Source organism: Mytilus trossulus, chromosome 1 (genome assembly GCF_036588685.1).
Source record: "Mytilus trossulus isolate FHL-02 chromosome 1, PNRI_Mtr1.1.1.hap1, whole genome shotgun sequence".
Taxonomy (NCBI): domain Eukaryota; kingdom Metazoa; phylum Mollusca; class Bivalvia; order Mytilida; family Mytilidae; genus Mytilus; species Mytilus trossulus.
The window spans coordinates 37,155,964-37,176,619 of record NC_086373.1 but is presented as its reverse complement, the minus strand read 5'-3'; the positions used below and the strand labels follow the sequence as shown (position 1 = coordinate 37,176,619).

The 20,656-nt window shown below is 32.0% G+C and overlaps 2 protein-coding genes across 2 annotated transcripts; both read left to right on the top strand.

Annotated features, from left to right (window-relative positions):
* Positions 1-1,323: 1,323 nt before the first annotated feature.
* LOC134707696 (3-beta-hydroxysteroid-Delta(8),Delta(7)-isomerase-like) lies at positions 1,324-3,635 on the top strand. The gene is made up of 3 exons (XM_063567692.1): positions 1,324-1,721; positions 2,119-2,150; positions 3,120-3,635. Exons 1-3 carry the CDS (start codon positions 1,425-1,427, stop codon positions 3,475-3,477), a joined length of 687 nt encoding a protein of 228 aa, XP_063423762.1. The 5' UTR covers positions 1,324-1,424; the 3' UTR covers positions 3,478-3,635.
* Positions 3,636-10,165: 6,530 nt separating this feature from the next.
* LOC134715179 (uncharacterized) lies at positions 10,166-18,598 on the top strand. The gene is made up of 2 exons (XM_063577225.1): positions 10,166-12,020; positions 18,351-18,598. The coding sequence occupies exons 1-2, from the start codon at positions 10,169-10,171 to the stop codon at positions 18,596-18,598; spliced, it is 2,100 nt and encodes a 699-aa protein (XP_063433295.1). The 5' UTR covers positions 10,166-10,168.
* The last annotated feature ends 2,058 nt before the right edge of the window (positions 18,599-20,656 follow it).

Below are 20,656 nucleotides of genomic sequence, written 5' to 3'. Positions count from 1 at the left end.
TAAGATGTGAACATAAAAACACAGATTTCAGTACATTCAGATGTGAACATAAAACACAGATTTCAGTACATTCAGATGTGAACATAAAACACAGATTTCAGTATTTCAGTACATGAAGATATGAACATAAAAACACAGATTTCAGTACATGAAGATATGAACATAAAAACACAGATATCCGTATTTCAGTATATACAGATATGAACATGAAAAAACACCAATATAAGTATTTCAGTACAATAAGATGAAAACATAAAAACACCAATATAAGTATTTCAGTACATTAAGATGTAAACATGAAAACACATATATCAGTGTTTCAGTACATTAAGATGTGAACATAAAACACAGATATCAGTGTTTCAGCACATAAAGATGTGAACATAAAATCACAGATATCCGTAGTAAAGATCATTAAATTACACACTAGTACATGTATATCAGTTGTTGAATCAGAACATAAAACAAATCAGACAAGGATAGGAACTCGTGAGTCTTCCTTTACCAAAGGGGCCTCTTGGTCCGTTATCCGTTTGCAAGCTAAAAAACTAATGGTATGATTTACAAGTTTGAAGGAGACAAATACATACATTTAGCTGTACACCACAGGCCATGTAAAAAAATAAGCAGGATATCATCCCTTGCTATTTGGATGCTATTAAAAAGAGATAAAAAAAAACTTAGAAAAGGAATTAACATGATTAAATTCGTTAATTTCATTACTACCAAAGAATAAACATTTGACTTGAACATATACACAAAAAGGCAACAGTAGTATACCGGTGTTCACAAGTCAGAATTCGATTGAGAAAAAACAAATCCGGGTTACAAACTTAGACCGAGGGAAACCAAACTATAAGAGGAAAACAAAGGAACAATGCAGTGCAACAAACTATTTGATGACAACTGCCATATAACTGAATTGATACAGGATATTTTAGGAATGAAAGCTGGGTTTAACCTGGTTTTATGGCTAGCAAAACCTCCCGTTTTGTGACAATGTTTCGAATGCAAATGACCATCGAATTTCACTCAGCTTTAGAATTTCCTCGTATGGAACTTCTCATCAGAGTCCCTGGTAGTTTTGTTTTTCCCTTCTCGGGTAGTTAACAATCTGAATTCCAGTAAAATGATTTTTTTTTTTCATTTTTTCAGATAAGTTTGTTCAAGTTTAAATTGAAACTCTATTTTTTTGGCCAAAAATACAATAAAACCGGTATAATTAGGACTCCATAGAAGAAGCAAATACAATAGAATACACCTATGAATTTTTAAATTGTATGACTTTCAATTATTATTAAACATGCTTTAGGACGCTTTAGCTCCAACCAACTAACATGATTAAAAATATTTTCTTTTGTCCGTATAGAGTTATCGAACTTGAACAAAGAAAATAGACATAGCCACAAAATATATATATCGTAATGGGAGCTGATAGCATTTTAAAACATCCATACTTTCCTAGAGACTTATCTATTCCACATTACAAACCGAACAAGGTCAGTATCCAGGAATTACTGGGTATATTTTTCTCTTTAGTTTTGATCGTGTTTATCATAACATGGATTTATTCAACAAAGAAGAAATTTAGTGTTGGATACAGACTGTTGCTATGCTGGTTCACAATATGTGGATTCATCCACACAATTCTGGAGGGATATTTTGCTTTTAACAATTCAACTTTAGCAGGCGGATCCTCGTATTTAGCAGAAATGTGTAAGTATGACATACATTATATAAGGAAAGTTCTATATTATGAACTGTTTAAAAACACTTGATTCAATAGTCATCTACGCGGTATATTTAAATAATCTATGATTCATGCAAACAAAATTTTGAAATAGTAAAAATAAATTGAAAATAATTTAAAAATACTACAGTCTGTCTGTTTATAAATGCATTTAAAAGTTGTCTCATTGGCACTCATGCCACATCTTCCTATATTTAATTTCAATTACAATAGATATTTTGTAGGTTCATGGGGGTTGTGAAAATAATTAAGCATGTCATAGATCAGTAGCTAAGAAGCTCTAAGAAGTAGCACAATATAGGGTCTTGCATGATGTATATCGAGAAACTCGCCTTGTACTTTCATCTTGATCATACATTTATTTTTTCGTCTGTGGCAAAGGTGATAGTCGTTATATAACGTGAGTATTCTTTTTGTCAATAGTTTATTTGTTGTGGATTTATTCGTATTTTCATGTATTTTTTTCTAATGATAAACATGAGAACATCTGCTATGTTTTATTTACACAAGTGTTTTTCAAAATGTGCAGTGGACATGGTAATTTCACTCTTGAAACTTTTCAAATTATATATGACATATAATATTTCTCAATAATCAATCCAACCACTGTGTGTTTCACCATAGTTAAAATTGTGGTGAATGACGATGTTTCTTAGCTTATTTTGAAAAATCAAACCACACTGGCTTCTAAAAGAGAATTATTATTTCGCTATTTCAATTCCATTTATAATTGAACAAAAAAGAAATCATATTACGTTTATTTTTCATATCTTACAGGAAATGCCCCTTTTAAAACATGAAAAGGACACTGTTTAAACATTTATTTTTTGTATGCTTATTTTTCAAACACGCATACATTGAATATATTCAACCAGGCTCTAAACATCAACAATACATTCTTAACATATTCACGACACATTTGATAATCAATCATGTCAATTGAATTAGACCACTTTCGAGTTCATCCGTCACCGGCAAAAACTCGTCAATTATGCACGCCTTTATGACGTCATTTACCAGATAGAGGGAGTCGCCTGTATCCCTGCACTATTTACGTTCATCAAGCGTCTTAGTGATCGTCTTTGTGCAGGATAAACTAGAAATAATGGTTGCTCTGTAGGTACTTACTGACAATTTCCTAATGACAGCAGTGTTTATTGTCAATTTTGAGAATTCAATTTGCCGAATAATTCTTACAATATAGAATTATAGTTTTCCAACCACTCGCTCAACATGGAAGGGAAGTGACGACGCCCCTAAACGCACAAATGACGGTGATAAAGGCGCGTATAATTGACGATTTTTTTTCCGGTGACGGATGAACTCGAAAGTGGTCTAATTGTTAACTGATTGTTTTTGTATTTTCTAGTTCTGACACGTTCACTGTATGCATGGAAGGCATAACCGCAGTTATTGATGGTCCTTTGTGTTTCCTGACCGTTGCAGCGTATTTAACCAACAGTCCGTACCGATACGTGTTACAACTGATTGTTTCCCTTTGCCAGCTATACGGAGACACCTTGTATTTATTAACAGAAGTCAAAGATAATTTCATCCACAGTGAATTGTACCATCCGCTACATTTTTGGTTTTATTTTCTATTTTTGAATTCTTTTTGGATAATAGTACCACTAATTATGATTTGTCACGCCGTTTCGAAGATAATAACCTCACAATGTACATCCGATTCTAGACATAATAATAGGAATCAGAAGAAAAGTAGATAGTTTTTAGTTTTGTTCCCATTGTAAACCCAAGGAGATTTGTATTAATGAACAGTATATAACTTCTCTTTTCTTATCTTTCTTCAAGATTAAGCTTTAGAGTCTGCATCTTATTTGTTTTTTTCATAAACATAAAGCATAATAAATGTGAACAAACTTTAGTATTTATTTATATGTCTTTGTGTGCAAATATGACTTTATGCTGAGGCATATTTTTATGTACATTTGACTATATATAGTCGAGCAGACCTTTCATAGTTATGACGTGATAAGCCATTGAAATTTAAAAAATGAGATTACATTAGTTGATACATGCCGTTTTCTGAGAATGTCAACTCACAGAGTACATCTGATTCTAGATTAACAAGAAATGCAGATAGTTCCAAGTTCATGATTACATATGGCCATATAATAATTAAAAAAGGCAATAGTAGTATACCGCTGTTTAATAGTCATAAATCGACATAGCTCATTTAACCATATACTAAGCTACGACAATGGTGTAAACAGCACAGAGTTACATCAAACTGTCAAATCAGTTGGAATATGCTTGACTCATAGTTAGATAGAACGAAGCAATACTAGAAAAAGACAAACAAACAAGATATAAAGAACCGATCTAATAAAAAACGCAGTACCAAAATATATATAGTGTACTAAATCGTTGGTATGATAAAAACAAATGATTTTTGTTTAAATTCTCCCTCGCCCTGCTCGTCCGAATTTAAAGCATTTAATCTCTAAATTCAATAGGCTATAAACAAGACAAACACAGATATAGGATAAGTTGCTCGCAGTAACATGGATTAGTTGCTCGCAGTAACATCTTATTTTTTCTTGCGATACAATATTTCATTTTACTTTATTGTACATATTTCTTCAATCGAAACAATATATAAACACATGACATATTTATATAACATTGTTCCTCTTTCGCATCGTTTCTTTCCCCCCGGCTAATGCCTCCAACGCCTGTACGTACAAGAAACATAGCAGCAACTGCACATATAACTATGTTACCAACTTCAATCCGACGTAACTGCGAGCACCTTCGATACTTATACATTTAAATCCAAACTTTATATAGTACCTTTAAACCCCACCCATAAAAACCGCCAAAACTTTCCACGTGCCTCCTGCACCTAACATCAAACTTAAAAATAGTACATACTGTTACAAATTTGAAAACCAGTATCCGAACTAGTTATACTAGTTCCCATCTATAAATAATAACTACAAAAAGCAAACGGGAAAAACCCTATTTCAAACGAAATAAAATACATTAAGTGTATACTGCTTCTATTTGTGGTGTGTAGTGGCAACTGCCTTATGTTTTTGTGGTAAGGGTGATTATTCGTAAATTTATACATGATTGACGCCATAATTCCGTTCCATTGAATCAGTAAAACTCTGTATAAAATAAATAGGTAAGATAAATACAGCAAGTCGCCCCTTTACAGAAATCTCCAGACCAGTTCTGACCAAAGTATATGGATAGTTCGGAAAATAAAAATAACGCTTTTCGTGGTTGACTTAAATCCTGAACGCTTATCCTGAAATTTATAACGCAAAAGAGTTATAATAACTAAACCACAAGGAGCTCTATGATCAAAGAAACCTCATGATAATATCCTAATTTAGTTAAGGTAAACTTTGCAATAGGGAGTTAGAACCTTGCATTGTTCATTCATACCTGATTTTAAGGATAGGATAGGTAGGTAGATAAAAAAAATAGTCAACATCATTTCATAACTGAAAACTGAGAGATCAAAAGTGTTCCCAGTGATTTCCTGGCTGGAGAAAACTATGATTTCAACAAAATTGACATTGAGAGTCATAGCAATAGTACTGAACTCCAAGGCAGATTCAAAAAGGGGGAGTCTATAATAACTGACGAAATCAAACTGTTTTAATCAACGTAACAAGTGAAAATCAACTGTCATAACCCTACCTTGGTAGAGGCATTTTCTAAAGAAATTCTGTTGTTATAGCTAGCTAAACCTCCTGAATGTATGACTGTTGTTTATAGTTCCATCATATTAATCCAAACAAACATATTATTTGTAGGTTAATGTGACAATAATTGGGATTCAAAAGTTATATATATATAAAGGAAATCAACTGTCATAACCCTACCTTGGTAGAGGCATTTTCTAAAGAAATTATGTTGTTATAGCTTGCTAAATCTCCCGATTGAATGACTGTTGTTTATAGTTCCATCATATTAATCCAAACAAACATTTTATTTGTAGGTTAATGTGACAATAATTGGGATTCAAAAGTTATATATATATAAAGGAAATCAACTGTCATAACCCTACCTTGGTAGAGGCATTCTCTAAAGAAATTCTGTTGTTATAGCTAGCTAAATCTCCCGAATGAATGACTGTTGTTTATAGTTCCATCATATTAATCCAAACAAACATATTATTTGTAGGTTAATGTGACAATAATTGGGATTCAAAAGTTATATATATATAAAGGAAATCAACTGTCATAACCCTGCCTTGGTAGAGGCATTCTCTAAAGAAATTCTGTTGTTATAGCTAGCTAAACCTCCCGAAGATATGACTGTTGTTTATAGTTCCATCATATTAATCCAAACAAACATATTATTTGTAGGTAAATGTGACAATAATTGGGATCCAGTAGTAAGGCCCTAGAATTTTTATTGTTATTTTAATTTATCAAGCCCAAATACTACATATTACACATATCATTAATTTTGATATCACTATTAATACAATATAACTTAATTTTGGCACATCACATTTAAATGGCGAAATATTGTTCTGTAACGTCAGATTTGGTAAAAGATTCAATTAATCATAAAATAGACATAAATCAGAGAGAAATCTTTCTGTGTTGCCCGACACTGCGTAAAGTTTTCGCGCGGAACCATTAACATTCAGCAATGAATCCGGTTCCTTACCTGGAAGAAGAAGAAGATCACTTTGGCCACCAATGATCCAGAAATATTTTCTGTCTAGGGATTTAATATCATCTTTGACAATTTTTGGTAAGAATATTTTTGGATCCTAGATCGTTTTTTTGAAATCGTATCTTTAGAAAAAACTATAAAAAGTTGTTTTTGAAGCCAATAATATACTCTTTTGAAAAGAGATTGAGAGAAAAGAAATCCTATTTACAAACTAAAACAAAAAGTGCAACAAAAACTGAACGACAATTAAACATATACATATACTCACATTACCTGGATTATTTTGTTAAAGTGCTAGGTGCAGAACAAATTCAGTAGAATCTCTTAACATACCTCAAACTGTTTAAAAAACAAAACAGAAATCTTATTATTCCTTTTTTTAGTTGATATAAAAAACAAATACAAACGACCAAGTGCTTCCAAAGCTACCAATTTCAAAGCCAACGATTTAAGACGCCACGAGTAGTAGCAAAGACAATTTAGCATACACACACAAGGTAAATAGGCCCAAACAACATAGTATCAGTGAATACAGCTAACATTTTCGCATCTGTGTAACACAAGTCAGGTGCCCCTGGTCTTTGTTAGTCTTGTATTAATTTAATTTTAGTTTCTTGTGTACAATTTGGAAATTAGTATGGCGTTCATTATCACTGAACTAGTATATATTTGTTTAGGGGCCAGCTGAAGGATGCCTCCGGGTGCAGGAATTTCTCGTTACATTGAAGACCTGTCGGTGACCTTCTGCTGTTGTTTTTTCTATGGTCGGGTTGTTGTCTCTTTGATACATTACCCATTTCCATTCTCAATTTTATTTCATCCTGACACCGCAAACAATTGGTCTTTCAATAATAAAAAAGTAAAATTATCCCTTTTGCAGAAGGTTGTTTTTCGGACAACTGTAAACGCTTCAGCAGCAAATTTTCGCTTATTTTCGCGGACAGAACTAAATCGCCAAAATAAATTCCGCGAAATTAAAGGTGTGCATACACAGGTATTAATAAAAGTTTTCAATCCGCCAAAATAATAACCGCCAAAATATTTCGTATACCTTGTTCAATGAAAATCGCGAAATTTTACACCCGCGAAAATAACCCGCTATACGGTATTTCCTGAACAATGTACATTAATTTAAATTAAGAATGGGGTCAGGATGTTTCCATGGACTAAGAAAATAAATATATACATCTTTATAAAACTCCCCTTTAATACAAAAGTAGCAATGAATTGTACAGAAAAACGTAGTTCAAACAAAGTATCTGTAATACTTGAATTGGGTCCATTTGTCTTAAAATTTGATTTCGCCTTTTGATAAGTGACTTTCCGTTTGGAATTTTCCTTGGAGTTTTGTTTTTGTGTTATTTTACTTTATGAACATTGGAAAAATCATTATCCAAACTTTTGACTAATCTTTTAAAAATATGGTATAAGACTATCTAAGTCTTTCGTATATCTAGAATAAAAAACTGAAATATTGATTAATGACATATTTCCAATCCCTGCCATTGGTTTTAAAGGGGCACTAGCTACGAGATATATAAAAAATCTAAAGTATGATTTTTTTTGTTCAATTATTAATGAAAGTGAAATAGGGAAATAATTATTTGCTCTTATCAGCTAAAAAAGTTTAATTTTGTCAAATAAAGCTGATAAACATTGCTAATGAATTATTCACTTGAAAGTGAATAATTCGACCTCATTTAATCCGTATTCATGTGAACTCCAATTTAACCCCGTAAAAAGAGATAGAATAACGCATGCATTGTCCGTGTACGGTTATTCAAAGGAAAGAATGTCAACATTGGAAGTGAAACAAAAGTAAATAATTTGATTGACTAATTTGATCCACAAAAAAATCATTCATATAAAGGTAAAAACGACGATAAACATAAATTTTCAATCTATAATACAAAATTTAACAGACCTATAAAATCCAATTATATGAGTTGCTTAATCTATTTACATCTATGGTTATGTTTACATCGCTTATGTGGTCATATAAGGTCAACTCGATGGTTTTAAAATTAAATATTGTCTTGGCTAAAATTAACACGAAACGAAGCTACATCTTATTGAGAACATGTCATGTAAATTGTTTATTTTATCCTTTTGATAGTTTGAAAAAAGGTTCTACATTAATATAAATATAATATGAGAATTTGAGTCAAATCGGTGAATATGAATTTGGCAACTAGTGCCCATTTAAAGCAACTTAAAGCGTTATTTTTTTATATATAATATTTTCGTGATCGTTTGACACAAAATGAAAGAATATGTTTCTTCAACTTTTAATTGTTTGGCTTTGTAACTTTTTTGATCTGAGCGTCACTGATGAATCTTATGTAGAAGAAACAAGCGTCTGGCGCATTCAATTATAATCCTAGTATCTTTGATAATTGTTTCAAAACAAGTTTAAATTGCATATTACAAGGTTCATGGGCGCTAATATCATTTGTAAAAGCACATGTATGGACGAGAATGTTTGAACTGTCGCGACTACCATAGGATACTGAAAACGTCACAGAACCACTCTCTTGAAAACTTGAAAGAAAATCAGTTGGACAAACACAACGTGAAGTCAAAAGAAGAATGTGAGGAACATAGAAAAGAGTTGACCTTATTTTGTAAGCCTTGTAATGTCTTGTTATGTAGTTAAAGCAACTTAAAGCGTTAATTTTTTTATATATAATATTTTCGTGATCGTTGACACAAAATGAAAGAATATGTTTCTTCAACTTTGTACTTGTTTGGCTTTATAACTTTTTTTTATCTGAGCGTCACTGATGAATCTTATGTAGAAGAAACGCGCGTCTGGCGCATTCAATTATAATCCTGGTATCTTTGATAATTATTTCTAAACAAAGTTTAAATTGCACATTACAAGATTCATGGGCGCTAATATCATTTGTAAAAGCACATGTATGGATGAGAATGTCAAAATAAAAAACTGATTAAAATGCTGACGACTCCGACTAGTTGTTGATTTTACAAATAAATGATTTACTGCAATAAAGTCACATAAGGCTACAGCATAAATTGATTAGCTGTCTTTAATCACTAGTGCAATATTACTTCAGAGAGAAATACCATCCGACCTTTTAATATGATTAACCAAATAGTGAAGATAACGGGTACTTAGTATGCAAAATGACAGTGTATATTTAAAAATGTTTCAAAAGCGATCTTCTATAATGTAATCTTGTAGTATACAAATTTTTAAATGAGTATGACTTCAAGCATTTCTGACCTAAAAACTTATACAGGGTTTTTATCTTGTTATTTTAGTTGGCAAAATAAGTATTCTGTGATGCATATTTTATTGCAGAAATAAAATCAGACAATATTTTCATATTTTTAAACTTTAAAAAAAATAGAGCCGTAAGTATTTGTAAGTAAGCGGGTGATGTATTGTTACCAACTATCTTTTCACTTTGTTAAAAAAAAAACCACAAGCATATGATATTTTGAATACTATAAAAAAAAAGATAAATCATACAACAGCCAACAGCCTCTTTTCATTATAACATATTGAACTTCATAATTGTTTTGTTAACACATTTTTATTCTTTTAGCATACGAAAAGTTGTATATTCGGTTTATTTGTGTCGTTTACATATGTTGTAACACTAGCACTTCTTTTTTTTCATATTGATTAAATGCTGAAGTTATATCAGCTTTTTGAAAAGCTTCTACTTGTATAAATTTGAACTTCCTTGTTTGGTTTAGTTGACAAGCGTCAAAAATAGAGTAAATATGGCGCATAGAAACAATTCTGAAATCGAATCAAAGTGTGGAATTTGCTTGTCTACGTACACAGAACCAAGACTTTTGGACTGTTACCATACATTTTGCACACCATGTCTCGAAAAACTGGATGTCCATGATAATTATCTGACTTGTCCGTTATGTAGAACACACATTTCTCTACCAGAAAAAGGGGTAAGCGGTTTAAAATCTTATCCTTTCAAATTTGAACAATCTCCCAGGGCCACTAACTCCACAGACATTTGCGAATTTTGTTCTAAAGAAAATACTGCAGTTGCTAAATGTCTTGACTGTAAGATAAACTTATGTCTGAACTGTCGCGACTACCATAGAATAATAAAAACATCACAAAACCACTATCTTGAGAACTTGAAAGTAAATCAGTTGGACACATCCAACTTGAAGTCAATAAACGAATGTGAGGAACATAGAAAAGAGTTTACTGTATTTTGTAAGCCGTGTAATGTCTTGTTATGCAGTGACTGTGTTGAAAAATCCCATCGTATGCACGATTATCAGAACCTAACACTATTAATTCAAACTAGGAAGAAAACTTTACTGACAAGAACAGCAAGCTTGAAATCAAGAATATCAATTCTCAAAAACACTGAAGAATTGGTTCAACAAGAGGAAAACGTTTATCACAAACAGTGTAGCATAGCGAAGAAAGATATAATAGCACACGCGACAAGTGTTAAAGATGTATTTTGTAATACCATCGATATACTGGCAAACAAAAGTCTGGCTACAATCGACAACATTAGAAAAAAAGATATTAAAGTAATTGATACTTACTTGAATGAGATAGAAACCGAACAATTGTCACTCGCTGGTCTTATCAGGACAACGGAGGATTTCATTAACAGATCTGCAGATCAGCAGTTTATGGATGATTTTTTCACCATTGGTATCCATCTTGACAAAGTTCTGACCAATACGGGAAAGACTTTATCTTCTTTAAATAACTTGAAATTCAAAAGTGGTGAATTCAATGAAGCGATAATTGAACAATTATTTGGAGAACTTGATAATAGTACAAGAGAAAATGTTATTACTCCTTTATACCAAAAATTGCCAATGCCTGCAATATTCCCTAAACATGCTAAACCAAAAGTAGAACATACGTTTACACTTTCAGACAATATTATAGATATCGTTGCAGCCAAAAACGACAATACGTGGATATTCACGAAGAATTTAGTCAGTCTGTATAATCGCAGCGGGGTTGTGAGTTCTACGTTTACACCACCAGTCAATAGCAAACGAATGTTGAGAAAGTCTGCAGAAGAATTATGGTTCTGGACTGGACAGTCTGCAGCGAAGAAAGTATATACACAATTTCAGGATGGGTACAAAGTCCCATTTGAAGGTGGATTGGTTGGCTGTTTTATTCAAAGCGGAAATTTACTTGTATATAATAAGAACGAAAAAGTGTTTTATGAGGTAACAGAACAAGAAGGTGTTCGAAATAAAATAAAAATTGAAGATCCCACAAAGAAACTGCCGAACAATGACGTTTTTTCCGGCGAAAATATTTTGATGGCGGAAACTTCAAATTCAAATCTTGTCTTTGTATCACACAACAAAATTATTGCTATCGCTGACAAAAATGGGAAAATTAGCGAGACATTTGAACGAGTAGATGCACAATTCAAAGGTATCACTGTGGATAATTACGGACAAATTCTTGTAGCAGACTTTCAGGAGGATTTTATCGATATTTTATCTAAGGACGGAATTTATCAGCGAAACATACTGAATAATAAAAATGGTGATAAAGTCATATATGGTACAAATCATATTACTTTAGATGAATTTGGCTTTTTATGGGTGTTCGATTGTAATGAGAAGATGACAATTTTTTCTTACCAATAATTTATTTTTGTGTTGTTGTATGCCAAATGAATTGATCAGAATATGAAATATTTTCTTAATTCAAACATGCAAAACATCGTTGGTCAGTGCTTATTTGTTATATAGAATACACCATTGAAATTCAATTTCCTCGTTAGTCTAAACTGATACCACCGTGTAGAACACCACATGCGGGGTGTCGGCTATGTTTGACACGGGGTGGCAATTTCGATGCGAGGAAAAATTATCAAAGTAAGTTCAAGTATCAAAACTTCTTTATTTAGAATTCTTAGTACCACTTATACTGCACTCGTTCTATTTGAGCAGTCAAAATGCGTTGACTGTATATTTCTTTGTCATATACAGTCACTGACCCGATATCTCTTTTCATCATGAATATTCAAATAGAAATTTTCGAAATAATATTGAATTAATCATACGATCTCTTCAACCTGTTCTTGTTTCCAATGCATACAACGATGCATGGAACGAATCAGTCTTGTTTCTTTTGCAATTATTGGAAAAACCTATTTAATTTGTTAATATGTTTTGTTTGCAACCTATAAATCATTATGTTTTATGTTAATGGTTGATATTTTAGTCCATACTCAAACGATTTCGTTCACAATCGAGTTTTGGTTTCATCACGTAAATGTAAATTTCATTGTGTTGTTAATTTTTCCGCAAGCATAATGTGAGGCATTTTTAAAGGGGATTTCCCCCAATAATTAAATCAAATAAATAACCTTAACGCATTAAACAAGAATTGAAAATGTTTTTTTAGATTGTAGTATAAAGACAATAATAGAGCATTGACTTGACATATCAACGATATAAGGATTCGGCCCGAAACGGGGAATAGCTCGGAACAGCCTCGCATTTCCCCGTTTCTAAGCCGCATCCTTATATCGTTGATATGTCAAGTCAATGCACTATTATTGTCTATATAATGTACTGCACGGAAGGAACTGTAACACAATCCATTTCCTGCAAGTAGAAGCAGTCGTTTTCAGTGCTCTGTTTTCTCAAACACCACTCCCTAGTTTTCCGTGTTGCTTATTTTGAGGCTTCATATGCAAATTTTTGGATAAAAACTACTTAAGACGACTTCCCCCTGCATCATTTATATAGAATTGAACTCCTATTATGGAACCTAACCAAATACCAGCTTCATGCTTAAAATTATTTGGTTTTAAATCTAGTTTTTCATTAAAATATAAAGTGTCGCTCGGGGTGCCAGATTTTTTTTATTTGAGCGTCACTGATGAGTCTTTTGTAGACGAAACGCGCGTCTGGTGTCGATATTAAATTTCAATCCTGGTATCTATGGTAAGTTTAATTGCTAGATTTAGATATTCCAATTGCCAAAATTTACGACGTCAAGGGACGATTTCGAATTTCGATGGTTAATTTTACTTTTTATTAGGATAAAAAAAAGTATAACGAATAGTACTGAACTACAAGGTAAAAAAAAAGGGAAGTCCATAAAAACGTGACAGAATCAAACTTTAGACTTTATCAAGCAATGGAACGAATGGTAAACAACTGTCATATTCAATACTTAGTAATGGCATTTTCTGGAGAAGATGGTGGATTAAACCTGGATGCAGTTTTATACCTAGCTAAACCTTCCACTTCGTACTTCATTTGGCCTTTTAAACATTTTTTTATTCGAGCGTCACTGATGAGACTTTTGTAGACGAAACGCACATCTGGCGTAAATATGAAAATTTTAACCCTGGTATCGATGATGAGTTTATTTGATGTATTTTTTAGGCTGCAAAATCTGGATTACTTTGAAACAATGTAGTGATATATATATAACTTGAAGTTATCGATAACGTTCTTATGCATGTACAACGTTATCTTAATGATGTGCACCTCTGAGGAGCCAAACATTTCTAGAATTAAACTTTTCCTCCTAACCTGATTTTTGGGTTTATTAGACTGTAACAAAATAATTGGTGAAGAAAACATCATATGGTGGTGCACTTCTTTTTTTGCTACGGCCCTTTGAAAATGCCTAATTTTGATGATTTTCCGATTTTTCATCGATTTTTACCTATTTTTGGGCTATTAACGAGAAAAAAATCACAGTTCCACAATTAAACTTTTTTTCATACTTTCTATAAAGATGAAGTGGACCAATCTGAATGAATTTTACTTAAAAAAGCTATAGGTAGGTGTTAATATAAGAAAGTTTTATCATATTTTGACGCTTTTTTGTGTAAAATTTACCATGCTGTCAATTTTGTATTTTTGTGATTTTTCTCAGTTTTGAGAAAAAAAATGCATATTATTTCAACTCTTTTGTTATAAATGATTGAAAAAATACATATCTAAGAAATTTGAAAAGACCAAAATGATATGGGATGTACATGATTCTTGTAAAATCATTGTTTGTATCCCTAACCTATTTTCTCAAAATTTTGACTAAAAATACTGACCTGATTGGTCGTAAAATTTGAAAACTGGATTACTCAAAACCCATTCATTGTAAATACACAATTTTTTCACAGCGTTATTTTTGATTATAGTATTTTTAAAATTCATTGATATTTTCCACCTGTTTCACATGTTTTGCAAATAATTCAAGAACGAGATTTCAACGAGACTGAACGAGACTTAAAAGTCAAAAGAATACATCCTTAAGTTAGTTTATTATTTGTTTAAATGAATTGGCTTAAACGAATAGTTTTGATTCAGACTTTTCATTATAGCGAGACAATGGTAAAGGAATAGAAGATGATTCAACATTGTTGTTCAATTTTGATATTATTTATAGAGTGCTACCTGAGCAAATCGAACTCCACAAAAAAGGGGATGTCTCAGTTACAATGGAAAACCCAACATGAGTAACCTAAAAGTACAAACCCGGTGATAAGTCTACTTGGGTAGGTCACATTCTTGGATAAGGAAGACAGGATTGTAGTTACGACATAAAGAGTAGATTGGTTTCCTCTTTATCACCATGATTTCGCAGAATTTTATCAACAGTCGACTTAAAATTATACTTCTAGCAGGTTATTTTTACAATCCATATCTAAAATCAATTAGCATTCATGTCGGGTAGCGTTGTTACAATAAAGCCTAGACTTTGAAAAATAATTTTGCAATGACTTTTCCAAAGCAAGTCAGCTTACGTTGACCTTTATCACAAAACAGTATATACTAGATTATGGATACTTGCTATGTATTGTATGTATTACTACCTCAAGGGTACTCAATGTCTCAGCTGCTTACTTTGGTCATAGTCAACACTGAACACGAAATTGATTTACCTATGATACCGATGTGTATGGCAAATGTATTTTGAGTCGTTTTCAAATACATCTACCCTATCAACAGAACTATTCCCAAAACCCTTTTAATATTGTCTAGGTCAAATGTTCCATTTTATATAAATATAAATATGAAGATGTGGTATGAGTGCCAATAAGACAAATCTCCATCAGTCACATTGTATAAAAAATTCAGGTATTATATGGTCAGAGTACAGCCTTCCACACTAAGACTTTGCATATACATGTATAAGCATGAAAAAGTCAATAATATTGGGTCTGCCTTTTTAATTTAACAAAGATTTATTCGCAGTATTACTTTAAAAATAAATAAGTTTACAAATAAGTGCTAAAAACTAAAAATTGACAGCTTTACGCAAATATAAGAACTAAAATAATGGAAAAAAGTATTGCAACACCTTGTTCTCAGTCTGTTATTTTGGATGGAATATGATGAAATATGTGTAAAATAATATTGAAACGTAGTTAATGATAACATTGGCATTAAAACGAACAAAAAATGTATGAAAAAAGAAGTTTTATCTAACCCAAATTTTTATAACAAAATGAAGTGATTTTTGTACAAAAAAATGCATTTTACAACTTTTACGATGTCAGGCATTTCAAAATCTTTAGATGATTGTTCACATCATAGTTGATCGTTACACGTCAAAGAATTAGTTCTTTATGCGCAGCCTCCATTCAAACGCATAAGCGCAACCTCCATTCAAACGCATAAGCGCAACTTAACGTCTTCTGATTCCTGCCATAAGTCGACTCATTTGTTGCTAAGGTAGCAGCAACCATTCTTGACGAAGGGTATTGTTTATTTCATGACGTGTTTGAACTGGGGTGTCCTTTCGTGCCCTTCACGCCAAATAGTGTCCCATATATGCTCGATATGGTTCAAATTCGGGCTACGATTGGGCCAAGGAAGAAAAACAAAATTCTTCCTCCACGACGCTAATTTCCAACTTTGGAGAGCTCTGCACTATATTGGATACGGGCATCTGTGTGTCTGTTCGTAGGCAAAGGTACTCGAAATGGTATTATCGCACGATAACCAGTAGCGATGAGCCGATCTCGAACAGTTCTTGTTTAAAGGCTCCTGTATGGTCATCACTTTCTTTTTAGGATTGTATCGTTTGCTATAGGTTTCCTTCTGACCAACCTTCATTAAGCTTAACTTTCCCTAACAGATGTTAAAGGGGGGCCTTCTTGCCCGCGGAAGGTCTTTAACATAGTTTCTTGCCCTCGCAAGGTCTTTAACATAGTTTCTTGCCTGATTTTTATTCTCAAAACGACTTATAGTGGAATGGTGATGACCAAAAATACGTGCAATTGTCACAGCGACATACTTGCTTTCCTCATGCTGATTATCTGCCATCTTGCTGCAGTTGTGAGTTGTGGATGACCAATTATAAGGTGTCAATCACATAAATTTATAAACTTGGTTATTTTAAGTGTTGAAAACAATGAGGATAAAAACATCTGTTTTAGTGTTTACGATGACAGTAGCTGCATGTGCAGATAAGAACTGATAGAGTCGATATTTATTGATTAAACTCATACGATATTTAAATTATGATTAACTAGTTCTATTTCAACAAATTGTTTAACAAAAAAATAAAAAGTGTTTTTTTCAATTGGATTTCAATTTGGTGTTGCAGCATGCTTTGAACGACAAAATTATTTCATTTACTTAAATTACTCTTACTTATGGATTTTGACATACTATGAATGGTAAAATTATTTCATTCATTAAAATACTTTAAATTTCTGTTAAGTCTGTTTTTTATTTTATACATTTGACGTGATACTGTACGTATGTATCTCGTCATACTTTGAACCACACCTTATTTATTTATTATTATTACATTTACTGTTGAGTCTGTTGTTTGTTATATCAACTTTAAGTGATTATGCATGTATGTATACCTTCATACTTTGAACGACAAAATTATTTTTATGTCTACCTGTACGAATTTCAAACGCGCAATTTTACACCAGCAATGAAAACCTTCTATTCTTTCCGGGTAGACTTTATATAGATAAATTAAGTGGTATAAGAAAAGCAAAATGAGTATATTAAATTTGATGTATGCCTTTTTGTGCTTCTTCGTTACATTTGTTGTTTTTACAGTGATGCAAGTATGTTTGTTTTATTCATACTTTTAACGACAAAATTATTTTTATGTCTACCTGTACGAATTTCAAACGCGCAATTTTACACCAGCAATGAAAACCTTCTTTCCTTTACGGGTAGACTTTATATACATAAATTAAGTGGTATAAGAAAAGCAAAATGAGTATGTTAAATTTGATGTATGCCTTTTTGTGATTCTTCGTTACATATGTTGTTTTTATAGTGATGCAAGTATGTTTGTTTTATTCATACTTTTAACGACAAAATTATTTTTATGTCTACCTGTACGAATTTCAAACGCGCAATTTTACACCAGCAATGAAAACCTTCTTTCCTTTACGGGTAGACTTTATATACATAAATTAAGTGGTATAAGAAAAGCAAAATGAGTATGTTAAATTTGCTGTATGCCTTTTTGTGATTCTTCGTTACATTTGTTGTTTTTATAGTGATATTAAGATGATAACACAATATTGGCTGCTGTACCCCTATTTTTGACATTGTTACTCTTTGAGTATGTTTGTTTTGTTCATACATCGTTGACAATGTAATGGAATTTGATGCGACTGTCATACAAGTGAGAGGTTTAGCTAGCAATAAAACCAGGTTCAATCCACCATTTTCTACATTAGAAAATGCCTGTACCAAGTCAGGAATATGACAGTTGTTATCCATTCGTTTGATGTGTTTGGACTTTTGATTTTGCCTTTTGATTTTGGATTTTCCCCTTTTTTTGAATTTTCCTCGGAGTTCGGTATTTTTGTGTTTTTACTTTTTGCAATATTTTTTTCCATGTGTATATTTCATTCCAAATTGAAACAAATATATGCCCATGATTGCTTTTTATCAAACAAGTACAACCTTAATTAACCTTCATGTTGATTTTCAGTGGAAGATTGGACAAGGAAAGTGGGCACCAATGTTATACTTCCAAGACCTCCAGGTATGGGATATTCAGTTCCCTGCTTTGAAGATCCATTATTGCTTGCCTTTGGTTGTTTTCTGATGTTTGGTCAGTCTGTTGTTTATTTGACACGTTTCCCGTATCCATTTTCAATTCTCTTTCAGACAAATACAAGGAAAACATTAATCAGTGAAAGTATATTCCACAATAATAAGCTGGCAGATGCTCAATAAAAGAAAATCAATTTCAAAAATGCCAACGATCTAGTATATCAACGTATTTCAATAACTGTGAGTACTCCAAGATCTGTACTTAGTCAAAATACTATTTCTAAGTGGTTTGCACTGGTTGATGTTTGTCATGTTTGTTTTTTTCTTGAATTGTTTAATGTTTTGTCAATGTGGGTATTGAGAGCTGATTGTACGGTACGAGTTTTCTTCATTATTGAAAGCCAAAATCGTTCACAGAAAAGGTTGGGGCAACATAACAGGAACTCATTTACTCTTGGTTCCAGTACTTATAGTTTTTTCCCTTTTCAGTAATGATTGGTTTCTGATATTCAGGAGGAGATAACACCACATATCTGAATCATCATTCGGAATTCTGAAATACAAAGATCTCCCTAAGAAAATTGCACATGGGGGTCCGAGCTCTAGAAAGAAGTATGGTTAACTTCAACAATCAGCGGGAAAACACTCTGAAACAATAGTGATGTAAACAACTAGCAATTGTAGTGACAGATATCCAATACCACGTAATACCACTAATAAAAATAAAAGTACCAATCAACCAATATCTCAATTGGGGTGATTGTAAAACATGCAACTACTGCCACATGAAAGACTTCCAGTTCTTCTTTTATGCATTTGAAAATACACTATGCAAATGCTAGATACTCGTCCTGTATTAATTGCAAAGACTAGAAATCCGCCCTGTATATAAAATATCACAGCACAGAATAACATTGACGGAATTGTATTCGAATTGAACAAATGCAGAGTCATTTTAAAAATATCTAGTATTGAATGAATTGCAGGGTCATTTTACAAATATCTAGTATTGAATGAATTGCAGGGTCATTTTACAAATATCTAGTATTGAATGAATTGCAGGCCCATTTTACAAAAACCTAGGTCAATACCATCTGAAAATCAGTTTATTTCATCAAATGCAAGTCATGAAAATTAACAAATGCACAACAAAATGGAATAAACAATGATATAACGTGATTAAACAATTAACATATAAAACTTGTGGGTAACATTTCCCAAATAAATACATGATATGAGGTGAATAACAATCATTCAAAGCATATAATAGTATACAAAGTGCTCTCTCACACTATTTAATATTCATAGAGAATTCGTTTAAGCATTTAAGTCATAAGTGAGCAAATTACAATTTTTACAGTATGTACAATAATATACCACCTAGATCATCTGCAATAAAGTATGCAGTTTTATTCAATAATTTCTCAGTTTCAAAACCAATGAAAACAATATTACTTTTTGCACTATTTGAGCTTCAGTTTTATAAGGATATGATACTGTCATTATAGTCCAACCTGAAAATAATTCAAAGAAAACTGAGAAACAACCCAATTTGTCTCCTCTGCTATAACCAGTTGGGCAACAACACCACAATGTGTTTGAATTATATTCTAAATTGTTAAATGGAATACGCAAAATTTGATTTCAATTTTAGAATGCCCTATAGTTTTGGGGAAAAACCTTCAACATGTGTCTTCAGATGCACAAAATTGACAAGTAATAATTGACATATGATGAACAGAACCATTTTCTCTTTTCTGAACACGTAAACCAACATTAAAAAAATTCTTCATCTTTAAAATAATAATTAAGTATGCATCATTAATGTATATAAATACTTCCACATACACATCCTTAAAATAATAAATTAAGGCATGTAGTATCGATAAGTAATAACCTAAATAGCAAGACAGTATATCACATTGTTTTTTATGTAGCTATATACAAAAAATATGCAATAATAAAATGCATCAATACAATCATTTTTGTATTTTTCCATACTCAAATTAACGTTTTGAATTATTTAGTTCTCTTTATACTTTTCATGTACATGATGTGTGATTGATGCATAGCAGAATCTATCACTAGTCCTTGTTACAACTAGAGTAAAACAAGAGCAAATCATATCCTTTTAAATTAAAATAAAACAGAACAGGAAAGCAATCCATAGTTGTAATCATCTAAAAAGTCCATAATTTTATATAAAACAAGTCATGTTTAACAATATTTACAATTCTAGAT

Excerpts from the sequence above, each read along its gene's own strand:
- LOC134715179 (XM_063577225.1), top strand. The coding sequence starts at position 10,169 with ATGGCGCATAGAAACAATTCTGAAATCGAATCAAAGTGTGGAATTTGC. Across the intron at positions 12,021-18,350 it reads CTTTTTATGGGTGTTCGATT|TGGAAGATTGGACAAGGAAA; the intron begins GTAATGAGAAGA and ends GTTGATTTTCAG.
- LOC134707696 (XM_063567692.1), top strand. The coding sequence starts at position 1,425 with ATGGGAGCTGATAGCATTTTAAAACATCCATACTTTCCTAGAGACTTA. Across the intron at positions 1,722-2,118 it reads ATTTAGCAGAAATGTGTAAG|GTCTGTGGCAAAGGTGATAG; the intron begins TATGACATACAT and ends ATTTATTTTTTC. Across the intron at positions 2,151-3,119 it reads GGTGATAGTCGTTATATAAC|TTCTGACACGTTCACTGTAT; the intron begins GTGAGTATTCTT and ends TGTATTTTCTAG.